The sequence below is a fragment of the Anthonomus grandis genome, chromosome 12 (assembly GCF_022605725.1).
Source record: "Anthonomus grandis grandis chromosome 12, icAntGran1.3, whole genome shotgun sequence".
Classification (NCBI taxonomy): domain Eukaryota; kingdom Metazoa; phylum Arthropoda; class Insecta; order Coleoptera; family Curculionidae; genus Anthonomus; species Anthonomus grandis.
The window spans coordinates 296,342-312,239 of record NC_065557.1 but is presented as its reverse complement, the minus strand read 5'-3'; the positions used below and the strand labels follow the sequence as shown (position 1 = coordinate 312,239).

Sequence of the window (15,898 nt, the reverse complement as noted above, 5' to 3'; positions counted from 1 at the left end):
ATTTAAATAAATATCATCATTTCATGGTATTTGGATTTATAAGATATGAGGAGATATCTAGAATTCTTAACTAAATGTAATTTTCTAATTTGTAAACATAACCTCTCAAAATCTTTAATTGTTTCCCTACAATTGGCACAACTGAAATTTGTCAGAGTGACCAACATCGAAAGGACGCAAAATGGCGGCTCCTAGTAGTGGTCATTCGTGTTCATAGAGTATGTAAGTGAATTTTGGTTAATGGATTTTTTGGAAAGTTAAGACTCATAAGACATGCACCCTATATTTTTACAGTTATTTTTTGCATCATAATGCGTGTTCTAAAGTTCTAAAGTTAATACCTTAGTCTCACTTATGTTTTTTTTAGAATTAATAAACAGTAACATAATATAACTTATCTACATACTAACATGTATTTTATAATGCCTTAAACGTTTGTAAATTGACTAAATAAATATTAATTATATGATAAAATGTAATCTTAATAATAAATTCTGTTAAAAAATCCTCTAATAAAAAGCAGGAATTTTTACGTTAACGACACTTTAACGTCAACTTTGTTTTTAATTAGAGGAAGTAACGATGGTTTTTTTACTCTTACTAGTTACGGTGCTTCCAACTATATTCTATTTCTACTTAAAATGGCATCACGCCTATTGGAAAAGACGAGGCGTGCCACAATTGGAACCGGAATTTTTATATGGGAACACAAGGGGAATGATCAGAGGCGAAACGTCTGCTGCGGAGAGTTTCCTTGACTTTTATAAGCAGTTTAAGGCCAAAGGGTGCCCTTACGGTGGAATATACAACACGTACAGGAAGGTTTTTCTGCCGATCGATCCGAAAGTCATCAAGCAAATTATGCAAAAGGATTTTGAACATTTTAACGGCCATTTTCCCTCCAGGTTATTAAAACAGTCAATTTTAACTAAGAACTTGTTTGATTTAGAAGGTAAGTTTGCGCATTTATAAATAAATACGGACTTTTATTTATTAAATAATTACAAGACATAAGAAGCTGCTAAACAACCGACACGAGGCAAGACATGATATAACATCATAACCTCTATGTACTGCCATAACTCAAAAACCAGGGCACCTAAACACCTGAAAATTTGTACACGGGTTCTTCAATTAAATTCATTAGACACCTATTTCAGGGTTTTTTTGAAAAATATACAGGATGTAGAGAAAAAAAATATTTTTGAAAAATTAATATTTTTTTACTAATAAATTGAAAAAATGATCATAACTCAAAAACCAGTGCACCTACAAATCTGAAAATTTGTACACAAGTTCTTCAATTAAATTCATTAGACACCTATTTCAGGGTTTTTTAAAAAATATACAGGGTGTAAAGAAAAAAAATATTTTTGAAAAATTAATATTTTTTTTACTAATAAATTGAGAAAATAGTCATAACTCAAAAACCAGGGCACCTAAACACCTAAAAATTTGTATACGTGTTCTTCATTAAAATTCATTAGACACCTATTTCAGGGTTTTTTGAAAAATGTACAGGGTGTAGAGAAAAAAAATATTGTTGAGAAATTAATAATTTTTTTACTAATAAATTGAGAAAATGGCCATAACTCAAAAACCAGGGCACCTAAACACCTAAAAATTTGTATACGGGTTCTTCATTAAAATTCATTAGACACCTATTTCAGGGTTTTTGGAAAAATATACAGGGTGTAGAGAAAAAAAATATTTTTGAAAAATTAATGTTTTTTTTCATAATAAATTGAGAAAATGGCCATAACTCAAAAACCAAGGCACCTAAACACCTAAAAATTTGTATACGGGTTCTTCATTAAAATTCATTAGACACCTATTTCAGGGTTTTTGGAAAAATATACAGGGTGTAGAGAAAAAAAATATTTTTGAAAAATTAATGTTTTTTTTCATAATAAATTGAGAAAATGACCATAACTCAAAAACCAGGGCACCTAAACACCTGAAAATTTGTATACGGGTTCTTCATTAAAATTCATTAGACACCTATTTCAGGGTTTTTGGAAAAATATACAGGGTGTAGAGAAAAAAAATATTTTTGAAAAATTAATGTTTTTTTTCATAATAAATTGAGAAAATGGCCATAACTCAAAAACCAAGGCACCTAAACACCTAAAAATTTGTATACGGGTTCTTCATTTAAATTCATTAGACACCTATTTCAGGGTTTTTTGAAAAATATACAGAGTGTAGAGAAAAAAAATATTTTTGAAAAATTAATATTTTTTTTACTAATAAATTGAGAAAATGACCATAACTCAAAAACCAGTGCACCTAAACACCTGAAAATTTGTATACGGGTTCTTCATTAAAATTCATTAGACACCTATTTCAGGGTTTTTGGAAAAATATACAGGGTGTAGAGAAAAAAAATATTTTTGAAAAATTAATGTTTTTTTCATAATAAATTGAGAAAATGACCATAACTCAAAAACCAGGGCACCTAAACACCTGAAAATTTGTATACGGGTTCTTCATTAAAATTCATTAGACACCTACTTCAGGGTTTTTGGAAAAATATACAGGGTGTAGAGAAAAAAAATATTTTTGAAAAATTAATGTTTTTTTTCATAATAAATTGAGAAAATGGCCATAACTCAAAAACCAAGGCACCTAAACACCTAAAAATTTGTACACGGGTTCTTCATTTAAATTCATTAGACACCTATTTCAGGGTTTTTTGAAAAATATACAGAGTGTAGAGAAAAAAAATATTTTTGAAAAATTAATATTTTTTTTTCATAATAAATTGAGAAAATGGCCATAACTCAAAAACCAGGGCACCTAAACACCTGAAAATTTGTATACGGGTTCTTCATTAAAATTCATTAGACACCTATTTCAGAGTTTTTGGAAAAATATACAGGGTGTAGAGAAAAAAAATATTTTTGAAAAATTAATATTTTTTTTCATAATAAATTGAGAAAATGACCCTAACTCAATAATTAGGGCACCTAAACACCTGAAAATTTGTACACGGGTTCTTCATTTAAATTCATTAGACACCTATTTCAGGGTTTTTTGAAAAATATACAGGGTGTAGAGAAAAAAAATTATTTTGAAAAAATAATTTTTTTTTTCTAAAAAATTGAGAACATGGTCATAACTCAAAAACCAGTGCACCTACAAATCTGAAAATTTGTATACAAGTTCTTCATTTAAATTCATTAGACACCTATTTCAGGGTTTTTTGAAAAATATACAGGGTGTAGAGAAAAAAAATATTTTTGAAAAAATAATTTTTTTTTTCTAAAAAATTGAGAACATGGTCATAACTCAAAAACCAGTGCACCTACAAATCTGAAAATTTGTATACAAGTTCTCCAATTAAATTCATTAGACACCTATTTCAGGGTTTTTTGAAAAATATACAGGGTGTAGAGAAAAAAAATATTTTTGAAAAAATAATTTTTTTTTTCTAAAAAATTGAGAACATGGTCATAACTCAAAAACCAGTGCACCTACAAATCTGAAAATTTGTATGCAAGTTCTTCAACTAAATTCATTAGACACCTATTTCACGGTTTTTTGAAAAATATACAGGGTGTAGAGAAAAAAAATATTTTTGAAAAAATAATTTTTTTTTTCTAAAAAATTGAGAACATGGTCATAACTCAAAAACCAGTGCACCTACAAATCTGAAAATTTGTATGCAAGTTCTTCAACTAAATTCATTAGACACCTATTTCAGGGTTTTTTGAAAAATGTACAGGGTGTAGAGAAAAAAAATATTTTTAAAAAATTAATATTTTTTTACTAATAAATTGAAAAAATGACCATAACTCAAAAACCAGTGCACCTACAAATCTGAAAATTTGTATGCAAGTTCTTCAACTAAATTCATTAGACACCTATTTCAGGGTTTTTTAAAAAATATACAGGATGTAGAGAAAAAAAATATTTTTGAAAAATTAATATTTTTTTTACTAATAAATTGAAAAAATGACCATAACTCAAAAACCAGTGCACCTACAAATCTGAAAATTTGTATGCAAGTTCTTCAACTAAATTCATTAGACACCTATTTCAGGGTTTTTTGAAAAATATACAGGGTGTAGAGAAAAAAAATATTTTTGAAAAATTAATATTTTTTTTCATAATAAATTGAGAAAATGACCCTAACTCAATAATTAGGGCACCTAAACACCTGAAAATTTGTACACGGGTTCTTCATTTAAATTCATTAGACACCTATTTCAGGGTTTTTTGAAAAATATACAGAATGTAGAGAAAAAAAATATTTTTGAAAAAATAATTTTTTTTTTCTAAAAAATTGAGAACATGGTCATAACTCAAAAACCAGTGCACCTACAAATCTGAAAATTTGTATGCAAGTTCTTCAACTAAATTCATTAGACACCTATTTCAGGGTTTTTTGAAAAATGTACAGGGTGAGAAGAAAAAAAATATTTTTGAAAAATTAATATTTTTTTACTAATAAATTGAAAAAATGACCATAACTCAAAAACCAGTGCACCTACAAATCTGAAAATTTGTATACAAGTTCTCCAATTAAATTCATTAGACACCTATTTCAGGGTTTTTTAAAAAATATACAGGATGTAGAGAAAAAAAATATTTTTGAAAAATTAATATTTTTTTTACTAATAAATTGAAAAAATGACCATAACTCAAAAACCAGTGCACCTACAAATCTGAAAATTTGTATACAAGTTCTCCAATTAAATTCATTAGACACCTATTTCAGGGTTTTTTGAAAAATATACAGGGTGTAGAGAAAAAAAATATTTTTGAAAAATTAATATTTTTTTTACTAATAAATTGAGAAAATGACCATAACTCAAAAACCAGAGCACCTAAACACCTGAAAATTTGTATACGGGTTCTTCAATTAAATTCATTAGACACCTATTTCGGGGTTTTTTGAAAAATATACAGGGTGTAGAGAAAAAAAATATTTTTGAAAAATTAATATTTTTTTTCCTAAGAAATTGAGAAAATAGTCATAACTCAAAAACCAGGGCACCTAAACACCTGAAAATTTGTACACGGGTTCTTCATTTAAATTCATTAGACACCTATTTCAGGGTTTTTTGAAAAATATACAGGATGTAGAGAAAAAAAAATATTTTTGAAAAATTAATATTTTTTTTTCATAATAAATTGAGAAAATGGCCATAACTCAAAAACCAGGGCACCTAAACACCTGAAAATTTGTACACGGGTTCTTCATTAAAATTCATTAGACACCTATTTCAGGGTTTTTTGAAAAATATACAGGGTGTAGAGAAAAAAAATATTTTTGAAAAATTAATATTTTTTTTCCTAAGAAATTGAGAAAATAGTCATAACTCAAAAACCAGGGCACCTAAACACCTGAAAATTTGTACACGGGTTCTTCATTTAAATTCATTAGACACCTATTTCAGGGTTTTTTGAAAAATATACAGGATGTAGAGAAAAAAAAATATTTTTGAAAAATTAATATTTTTTTTCCTAAGAAATTGAGAAAATAGTCATAACTCAAAAACCAGTGCACCTAAACACCTGAAAATTTGTACACGGGTTCTTCATTTAAATTCATTAGACACCTATTTCAGGGTTTTTTGAAAAATATACAGGGTGTAGAGAAAAAAAATATTTTTGAAAAATTAATATTTTTTTTCCTAAGAAATTGAGAAAATAGTCATAACTCAAAAACCAGGGCACCTAAACACCTGAAAATTTGTAGACGGGTTCTTCATTTAAATTCATTAGATACCTATTTCAGGGTTTTTTGAAAAATATACAGGGTGTAGAGAAAAAAAATATTTTTGAAAAATTAATATTTTTTTTTACTAATAAATTGAGAAAATGACCATAACTCAATAATCAGGGCAGCTAGAGAGCTGAAAATTTGTATATAAGTTCTTCAATTAAATTCATTAGACACCTATTTCAGGGTTTTTTGAAAAATGTACAGAGTGCAGAGAAAAAAAAATTTTTTGAAAAATTAATATTTTTTTTTCATAATAATTTGAGAAAATGGCCATAACTCAAAAACCAGGGCACCTAAACACCTAAAAATTTGTACACGGGTTCTTCATTTAAATTCATTAGACACCTATTTCAGGGTTTTTTGAAAAATATACAGGGTGTAGAGAAAAAAAATATTTTTGAAAAATTAATATTTTTTTTTCATAATAAATTGAGAAAATGGCCATAACTCAAAAACCAGGGCATCTAAACACCTGAAAATTTGTATACGAGTTCTTCATTTAAATTCATTAGACACCTATTTCAGGGTTTTTTGAAAAATATACAGAGTTAAGAGAAAAAAAATATTTTTGAAAAATTAATTTTTTTTTCTAAAAAATTGAGAATGTGGTCATAACTCAAAAACCAGGGCACCTAAACACCTGAAAATTTGTACACGGGTTCTTCATTAAAATTCATTAGACACCTATTTCAGGGTTTTTTGAAAAATATACAGGGTGTAGAGAAAAAAAATATTTTTGAAAAATTAATATTTTTTTTATTATTAAATTGAGAAAATGACCATAACTCAAAAACCAGGGCACCTAAAGACCTGAAAATTTGTATACGGGTTCTCCAATTAAATTCATTAGACACCTATTTCAGGGTTTTTTGAAAAATATACAGGGTGTAGAGAAAAAAAATATTTTTAAAAAATTAATATTTTTTTCCTAATAAATTGAGAAAATGGTTATAACTCAAAAACCAGTGCAACTAAACACCTGAAAATTTGTACACGGGTTCTTTAATTAAATTCATTAGACACCTATTTTAGGATTTTTTGAAAAATACACAGGGTGTAGACAAAAAAAAATATTTTTAAAAATTTTTTATTTTTTTTCCTAAGAAATTGAGAAAATGACCATAACTCAAAAACCAGGGCACCTAAACACCTAAAAATTTGTATACGGGTTCTTCATTAAAATTCATTACACACCTATTTCAGGGTTTTTTGAAAAATATACAGAGTGTAGAGAAAAAAAATATTTTTAAAAATTAATATTTTTTTTACTAATAAATTGAGAAAATGACTATAACTCAAAAACCAGTGCACCTAAACACCTGAAAATTTGTAAACGGGTTCTTCAATTAAATTCATTAGACACCTATTTTAGGATTTTTTGAAAAATACACAGGGTGTAGACAAAAAAAAATATTTTTAAAAATTTTTTATTTTTTTTCCTAAGAAATTGAGAAAATGACCATAACTCAAAAACCAGGGCACCTAAACACCTGAAAATTTGTACACGGGTTCTTCATTTAAATTCATTACACACCTATTTCAGGGTTTTTTGAAAAATACACAGGGTGTAGAGAAAAAAAATATTTTTGAAAAATTAATATTTTTTTTCATAATAAATTGAGAAAATGGCCATAACTCAAAAACCAGGGCATCTAAACACCTGAAAATTTGTATACGGGTTCTTCATTTAAATTCATTAGACACCTATTTCAGGGTTTTTTGAAAAATATACAGGGTGTAGAGAAAAAAAAATATTTTTGAAAAATTAATATTTTTTTTCCTAAGAAATTGAGAAAATAGTCATAACTCAATAATCAGGGCACCTAAACACCTGAAAATTTGTACACGGGTTCTTCATTAAAATTCATTAGACACCTATTTCAGGGTTTTTCGAAAAATATACAGAGTGAAGAGAAAAAAAATATTTTTGAAAAATTAATATTTTTTTTACTAATAATTTGAGAAAATGACTATAACTCAAAAACCAGGGCACCTAAACACCTGAAAATTTGTATACGGGTTCTTCAATTAAATTCATTAGACACCTATTTCAGGATTTTTTGAAAAATATACAGGGTGTAGAGAAAAAAAATATTTTTGAAAAAATAATTTTTTTTTCTAAAAAATTGAGAACATGGTCATAACTCAAAAACCAGTGCATCTACAGATCTGAAAATTTGTATAAAGGTTCTTTACTTAACCTATATTATTGCCTGGTTCAATAATGTCTATTAAATAAACTCTTGTTGCACAAATAAATGCGTGCCTGAGACTCTTATTAACCACTGATTAAGTTCAAGAATTTGTAAAGACCATAATCTTTCTCGAACAACACTAGAGCTTGCTGGGTTTTTGGTAGCTGATTCATGGGCTTCGTACATAATAAATGCACATTTTATGAAACACACTTTTATCATCAAATAGTACGAATACGGATTTTGTTTGATCTGTTACCTTTGTCTTTAAAAAAATAGAAATTCCTGCACCTGCATCATTAACATAGCAAAGATTTACTGAAAGAAAAGCAGTTACATACATTGTTGTTCAAGGTTTTCTTAATCATTGATTGATAACAGTTTGAAAAGAGCTAGTAGGTGAATTTGATAGAGGTGAATTTGACTGAAAATCTATATTTGATCAGGACTTGAATTACAGGTTGTATTTGTCTTTCAAATTATGATAATTTTAATTGACTTATTGTACTTTCGAGAATACATCTCGAATTATATGTGCACTACGAGGTTCTAAACCAGTTAATAATAATGTATTTAATAACATAGATTCTACTAGACTTTTGAATTATAACATGAATTAAAAACTTCTAAACGACTGAGGAATATTAGAGGATTTGATTGCCTAATTTGTTGTAAATCATGAATAAGTGAAGGTGAATCTCGTAAATCACCAAAATGAGCGTTTAAAAGTTTTTTTATAACAATGGTAGTTTTATATAGAAACTTCGCTTTAACTGTGATACTTAAATAAATTAATAAAATCAGCAATTATTTGTGTGACTTGTTGACGTTGTGAAACTCCACTAAGGATGCGACTGATCTATAGGAGAGAAATGGAAATCGACCAGAAAACATCTCACTCCGACATTCACAACCGCTAAAATAAAAATGATGTATGAAACGATGGTGGAAAAATCTGCCGGTCTGAACAAGATGATCCAGGGGCCGTATTTTTGAAACCATTCGACTTTGATTCGCATACGAAATTAGAGGATTTCGCACGAAAAATCGATATTCGTATTTTCGACCGCTTCGTATGCGAACTTTTTCGCATGCGGTGTATCGAATGGGTATATACCATTCGAATTTCAAGTTCGTGTGCGATTCTGCCACTTGTCTTGTTTTGATTTTAAACTAGCTTTGTTTTTTTGTTAATTTGTTGGTTGGTTAAGTATTTTCGTAGTGTTTTTTTATTGTTTATTGAAAAAAAAAATAGCAATAATCAAATGGCAAGATTAAACAATCTTGTGCAAAGAAACGTCGTCGATGCACTGGAAGAGACTAAAACTCTGGCAGATAGAAGGAATAGGATGTACTCTTCATTTCTTGACCCATTTGAAATGTATGCAGATGCTTAATTTAATAAATTATATAAACTAAGCAAGCCTATTACGATAGAATGATTAAGCATATTACAATGATGTGATCTTTATGTGCTCCTGAGACTGTGTAATCTATCCACTAGTTTTATATAAGGCTTGTGCAGTTTTAGCCGAAAAATTTTGGGTGAAATTGCCCGACTTTAATTCCGGGTGCTCTTCCATAAATGAAATTAGTTCTTTCTTTCGCTCACTCGACACAAAACCGCAATATTTTTTTATTTTTTGAATTCATTTAAAAAAAAGTCAATTCGCAAAAACCCAAGAAACGCCATGAAAAAACCTGAAAATTCCCTGATGTTTTTAAACTTAAATTTTAGGTTAGGTTAAATCTTTATTGTCTTCATCCCGGTTGACACGGCCTCCAATAGCACTCGACTTTGCTACGTTGCCACTACATTTCATGTTCGCATGCGAATGAAATTTCGAATGCTGTTCAAAAATGCACTTTTTAATTCGTGTGCGAATTTTGCCGCTCGACTTTGTTCGCATTCGAGGATTCTCGCATGGTTTCGAAAATACGGCCCCAGAAGTATTCCAGTAAAAACGAACCGATCGACATTAAAGAGGTTCTGGACCGATTCACCATCGAAATAGTTGGTAAAGAAGAAACCGTCAATATCGTGTCCTCGTTGTAGTAGATTACCGTTTGGTTTCTAGCAAGTGTCGGTTTCGGTATCGAGTGTAACGCCATGGAGGATCCGAATTCCGAATTCGTGATGCACGGGAAAATCATGAACGGGTCACCGGCGAAACCTAAAAGTCTTTACCTGATGTTTTTGAGAACTCTGGGGCATAGAATGGTGCGGACCAAATTACACGTTTCCGAGAATTTTTTTAAGAATATGGTAGAAGAGAACATTGATTATAGGGAGAAAAATAGAATTTATAGGTACCTGTTCTTCTTATTCTGTTTCTCTTGAAAGAGAGAGAGAGAGAGAGCGAATTTTTTTGTTATTTTTTTTCAGAAAGGACTTCATTCATATGATGATTCAGTTAAAAAACAAAGGCAAAGTTTCTGATGACAAGGACGTTTTCACCAAAATAAATGATCTTCCCGGGACCTTTGATATTGAAGAAATCACTGCTCAAGTTCTTCTGTTTTACAATGGCGGGTAAGTTATTTAATTATTAATATAATTATAATTAAAAGAAAATTGATATTTAACTTTAAACAGAAAGTCTTTATTTTTTATCCTTATTGGTCGAACCCTTTATTATATTAAAACGGTCTAAATTGAAAGGCAACCATGATCTCAGGAGGACCAACAAGGACGCAAAAAATTGACTATTTTTATTTGAATAAATCGAAGGCGTTTTTTTTTTGATTAATTGTCCTTAATAGTGTGAAATGGGGAGAAAATATCGCAGGTTTTGACTTTAGATAAAACTGGTTTTTTAAACAGTAGTAGCTCTGAAGATGGCCCAAAACGAAGGTCGAAACTTTAGTATAAAATCAGTAAGAAATAAAATAAAGTTTTTCTCTTTAACCCTCTAATATACCCTATAAGTCTTCATCTTTAACCCTCGTTGGTCACACTATTTACATTGATTGGGTACGGCGACATAGGCAAACACGCCATATGTCGTATCGGACATATTACCGAGACCAACGAGATCTCAAAAAATTGACTCTTTTCTTTATTTATAAATATTATTATTTTTTTATATATTCTAATTAGCTTAAAATTGTCTACTTATGTTCAGCAATATTTTTAAATTGATTTATGTTAATTAATTTGGCACCATCTTAATAAGTCTTCATCTTTATCCCTCGTTAGTTACACTATTTCAATTGATTGCCCAACATAGGCATGGACCAACGACGATGCAAAAAATTGACTCGTTTAATTTGAATAATTAATTATTATTTTTTATACATATTATTATTATATTATCCGAGACTAAATTAATAGGTCTTCATCTTTAATCCTCGTTGGTCACACTATATAAATTGATTGTGTAGCCCAACGTAGGCAACGCGCTTATAGGTCATATCGGACATTTTACAGAGACCAACGAGGATGCAAAAAATTGACTTTTTATTTTTTTTTAAGAATTTTATAAATATCATTATTTTCTTATACCTATTAATTAGCTAAAAATTAAATAATAAAAATTTAATTTTCACTAATCCGGCACCAAAGGCATCTTAATAAGTCTTCATCTTTATCCCTCGTTGGTCATATTAACTACATTAAATTGTGTCACGCGTCATAGGCAATTCGCTATACGTCATTTCAGACGTATTACACGGACCAACGAGGATGGAAAAAATTGACTGTTTTTATTTGACTAATTAAAAGGTTTTCGAAATAATATTATTTTCTTAAGTCACATAAAATTTGTCTATTAAATGAGAGCAATCATATTTATTTTAATTAGACACCATCTTAAAAAGTCCTCATCTTTATCCCTTGTTGGTCATACTATATATATACATATACTGATTACGTCACAGCATAGGCAACCCTCTCTATACATCGTACCAGGCCTATTATTATATTAATGTTAATTAATACGAGACCAACTTAATAGGTCTTCATTTTTATCCTTTGTTGGTCACAATGTTTACATTGATTGCAGACAAGGACCAACGAGGATGCGAAAAATTCACTTTTTTTGATTTAAATAATTGAACGGATTTTATAATTATTTTTTTTTTTATTTCTTTATGTTACTCATCATTTTTAAATTAATCGTACTTCATTTTAATAATCTGGTAATCTGATATTTACATTAATTGCGTAATACAACATAGACAACCCACTATACGTCATATCAGATCTTAAGTTATTTTAATTAATACGGCACTTCTTAATAAGTCGTCATTTTTGACCGTCTATGGTCACGTTATTTAAAGTGAATGCGTAGAAGGACCAACGACGATGCAAAAAATAATGACTTTTTTTATTTGAATAATTAGAAGATTTTTTACATTACAAGACATTAAAAGTTTTCATATTAAAATTATATTTCTTTTAATTAACGCTAGATCGCTTTAACAAGTCTTTATCTTTCGCCCTCGTTGCTCAAACCGTTTTCATTGTTTAAATGTTGCGCGATGTAGGCAACCCATTGTTTACTAATCGATGACGGGAGCAACGAGTACGTAAAATATTGACCCGTTTGAATTTAAATTATTCATTTATTTAATCCATTTTCTTATACACTCAATAAGTCATAGCGTGATTATTTTAAATTAAATTATTTTTTTTTTAATGAATATGAAACAAACCGATCATCAGTCTTCATTGTTCACCCTCGTTGGTCAGACTATTAACACTGATTACGTAACATATCAGATCTCTTACAGGGACCAACGAGAACTCAAAATATTAACTTTTCTATTTATTTAAATAATTGAAAGGATTTTATAAATATTATTATTTTTTGATATATTCTAATTAGCTTAAAATTGTCTACTTATGTTCAGCATTATTTTTAAATTAATTTATGTTAATTAATTTGGCACCATCTTAATAAGTCTTCATCTTTATCCCTCGTTAGCCACACTATTTCAATTGATTTCCCAACATAGGCATGGACCAACGAGGATGCAAAAAATTGACTCGTTTAATTTGAATAATTATTTTTTTTTTATACATATTATTATTATATTATCCGAGACTAATTTAATAAGTCTTCATCTTTAATCCTCGTTGGTCACACTATCTAAATAAATTGATTGCGTAGTCCAAGATAAGCAACCCTCTCTATACATCTTACCAGGCCTATTACGAAGACCAACGAGGATGCAAAAAATTGACTTTTTATTTATTTAAAGGATTTTATAAATATACCTATTAATTAGATAAAAATTAAATAATAAAAAAATAATTTTCATTTATTTTAACTAATCCGGCACCAAAGGCATCTTAATAAGTCTTCATCTTTATCCCTCGTTGGTCATATTAGCTACACAACGTATTACAGGGACCAACGAGAACGCAAAAAACTGACTTTTTTTATATATTTAAATAATGAGAAGGATTTTTAAATTTCATTATTTTTTTATGCAAAAAATTGAATGTTGAAGTATTATGAAAATTTATTTACTAAGTTATTTTAAAATTAATTTAGATAAATTATACTTATTATTTTATTTTGACACCATCTTAATAGGTCTTCAACTTTATCCCTCGTTGGTCAGACTATTAACGCTGATTACGCAACATAACATATCAGACCAACGAGGATGCAAGAAATTGACTCGTTTAATTTGAATAATTAATTTTTTTTTTCATACATATTATTTTCTTATTATCGTGAAAAATTGTCTATTTTATTTTAGGATTTTAAAAAGTCGGGACTAATTTAATAAGTCTTCATCTTTAATCCTCGTTGGTCACACTATCTAAATAAATTGATTGCGTAGCATTTTACAGAGACCAACGAGGATGCAAAAAATTGACTTTTTATTTTTTTTAAAGGATTTTATAAATATTATTTTCTTATACCTATTAATTAGCTAAAAATTAAATTAAAAAAAAAATTTCATTTATTTTAACTAATCCGGCACCAAAGGCATCTTAATAAGTCTTCATCTTTATCCCTCATTGGTCATATTAACTACGTTAAATTGTGTCACGCGTCATAGGCAATTCGCTATACGTCATTTCAGACGTATTACACGGACCAACGAAGATGCAAAAAATTGACTGTTTTTATTTGACTAATTAGAAGGTTTTCGAAATAATATTATTTTCTTAGGTCACATAAAATTTGTCTATTAATTTGAAAATTAATTGAGAGCAATCATATTTATTTTCCTTAGAGACCATCATAAAAAGTCCTTATCTTTATTCCTTGTTGGTCATACTATATATACATATATTGATTACGTCAAAGCATAGGCAACCCTCTCTATACATCGTACCAGGCCTATTACGGAGACCAGTGAGGATACAAAAAATTGACTTTTTTTTAAATTTAAATAATCCGGTATGATGGTACCGATAATAAGTCTTCACCTTTAACCATTGTTGGTCACATTATTTACCAACGAGGATGCAAAAAATTGACTGTTTTTATTTGAATAAATTAGATTTCTTTTTTAAATGTTATTATTGTGAAAAAATATTTACTTAATTGAATTAATTCGAGATCATCTTAATAAGTCTTTATTTTTATCCCTCGTTGGTCACAATATTTACATGGATTACTTAACGCGAAATAGGCATTACAGAGACAAACAAGGATGCAAAAAATTGACTTTTTTTATTTAAATAAATAATTGGAAGTTTTTATTAAATACATATTAATATTTTCTTATGTATCATTGTTTATTAAGTTTTTTATTTTAAAATTAATTTAATATGTTATATTAATGTTAATTAATACGAGACCAACTTAATAGGTCTTCATTTTTATCCTTTGTTGGTCACAATGTTTACATTGATTGCAGACATGGACCAACGAGGATGTAAAAAATTCACTTTTTTTTTTAATAATAGAACAATTAGATAAATATTGTTTCTTTATGTTACTCATCATTTTTAAATTAATTTGTTTTTATTTATCTTAATAATCTGGTCACAATATTTACATTAATTGATCCTTAACACCCAATAAGTATAAAAAATATTTTTTCTAATGAATATGAAACAAAGCGATCATCAGTCTTTATTCTTCACCCTCGTTGGTCAAACTGATTACGTAACATATCAAATCTCTTACAAGGACCAACGAGGATACAAAAAATTGACTCCCTAAAATAATTTTTCCAGCTATGAAACGGCAGCTACAACGTTAACTTTTGCGATATTCGAGCTGACCCAGCATCCAGACATCCAGGATAAAATACGTGAGGAGGTCAATAGGGTAATTGAAAAATATGACGGCGCGTTGACTTACGAGGCTGTAACGGAACTGACGTATACTGAACAAGTGATCGAAGGTTAGGCTCCCTATCCAATTTTCCGTAATTTCCCTGTTTTTTTTTTTTTAGAGACTTTAAGGAAACATTCATCAGTATCGGCGATACCGAGGACATGCACCAAGGAGTATAAACTTCCCGGCACCGAGACTATTATAGAAAAAGGAACTGGACTGTTTATACCGATATTGGGACTCCATAGGGATCCAGAGTATTTTCCTGATCCGGAAAAGTTTGATCCGGACCGCTTTAGTCCGGAAAATCGAAAGCTTATTAAGGAGTTCACTTATTTACCGTTCGGTGAAGGACCTAGAATGTGTTTAGGTGAGCATTAGTGCAAAGGGGGGGTGAATAGATAATGGCGAAAATTTCGTTTTGCAGGCTTACGATTTGCCCTGGTCAAAACTAAATTTGCTTTGGCCTCTTTATTGAGGAATTACAGTTTCAGACTTAATAAGAAAACCGAGCTGCCACTACGAATAGCCACGGATCGATTGATTTCGGGAGTTAAGGGGGGAATTTGGGTTGATGTTCAAGAAGTTCACACTCAGAAAAAATGAATTTAATTTACGTATACTGTATTGAATTTATACACGATAATAAAGTGGACGCGTGGTTGCCTCTTGTCAATTTAGTTTAATCCCTTAGATATTTTTAAGGCTTTTTACAACTC

The 15,898-nt window shown here is 29.0% G+C and overlaps 1 protein-coding gene and 1 long non-coding RNA gene across 2 annotated transcripts; one reads left to right on the top strand and one right to left on the bottom strand.

Annotated features, from left to right (window-relative positions):
• Positions 1–521: 521 nt before the first annotated feature.
• LOC126742893 (cytochrome P450 6A1-like) lies at positions 522–15,855 on the top strand. The gene is made up of 8 exons (XM_050449748.1): positions 522–952; positions 8,795–8,910; positions 9,878–9,947; positions 10,008–10,239; positions 10,316–10,462; positions 15,077–15,246; positions 15,298–15,549; positions 15,607–15,855. Exons 1-8 carry the CDS (start codon positions 583–585, stop codon positions 15,783–15,785), a joined length of 1,536 nt encoding a protein of 511 aa, XP_050305705.1. The 5' UTR covers positions 522–582; the 3' UTR covers positions 15,786–15,855.
• On the bottom strand, positions 1,077–6,700 carry LOC126742896 (uncharacterized). Its single transcript, XR_007662733.1, has 3 exons — positions 6,589–6,700; positions 4,715–4,884; positions 1,077–1,151 (listed from the first exon to the last, which is right to left on the bottom strand). It is a non-coding gene; the product is annotated as an uncharacterized LOC126742896 (long non-coding RNA).
• Positions 15,856–15,898: the final 43 nt, after the last annotated feature.

Bases quoted from the DNA above. Each gene is read 5' to 3' on its own strand.
- LOC126742893 (XM_050449748.1), top strand. From the start codon at position 583: ATGGTTTTTTTACTCTTACTAGTTACGGTGCTTCCAACTATATTCTAT. The intron at 953-8,794 runs GTAAGTTTGCGC...ACTGATCTATAG, and splicing joins GAACTTGTTTGATTTAGAAG to GAGAGAAATGGAAATCGACC. The intron at 10,240-10,315 runs GTACCTGTTCTT...ATTTTTTTTCAG, and splicing joins GAGAAAAATAGAATTTATAG to AAAGGACTTCATTCATATGA.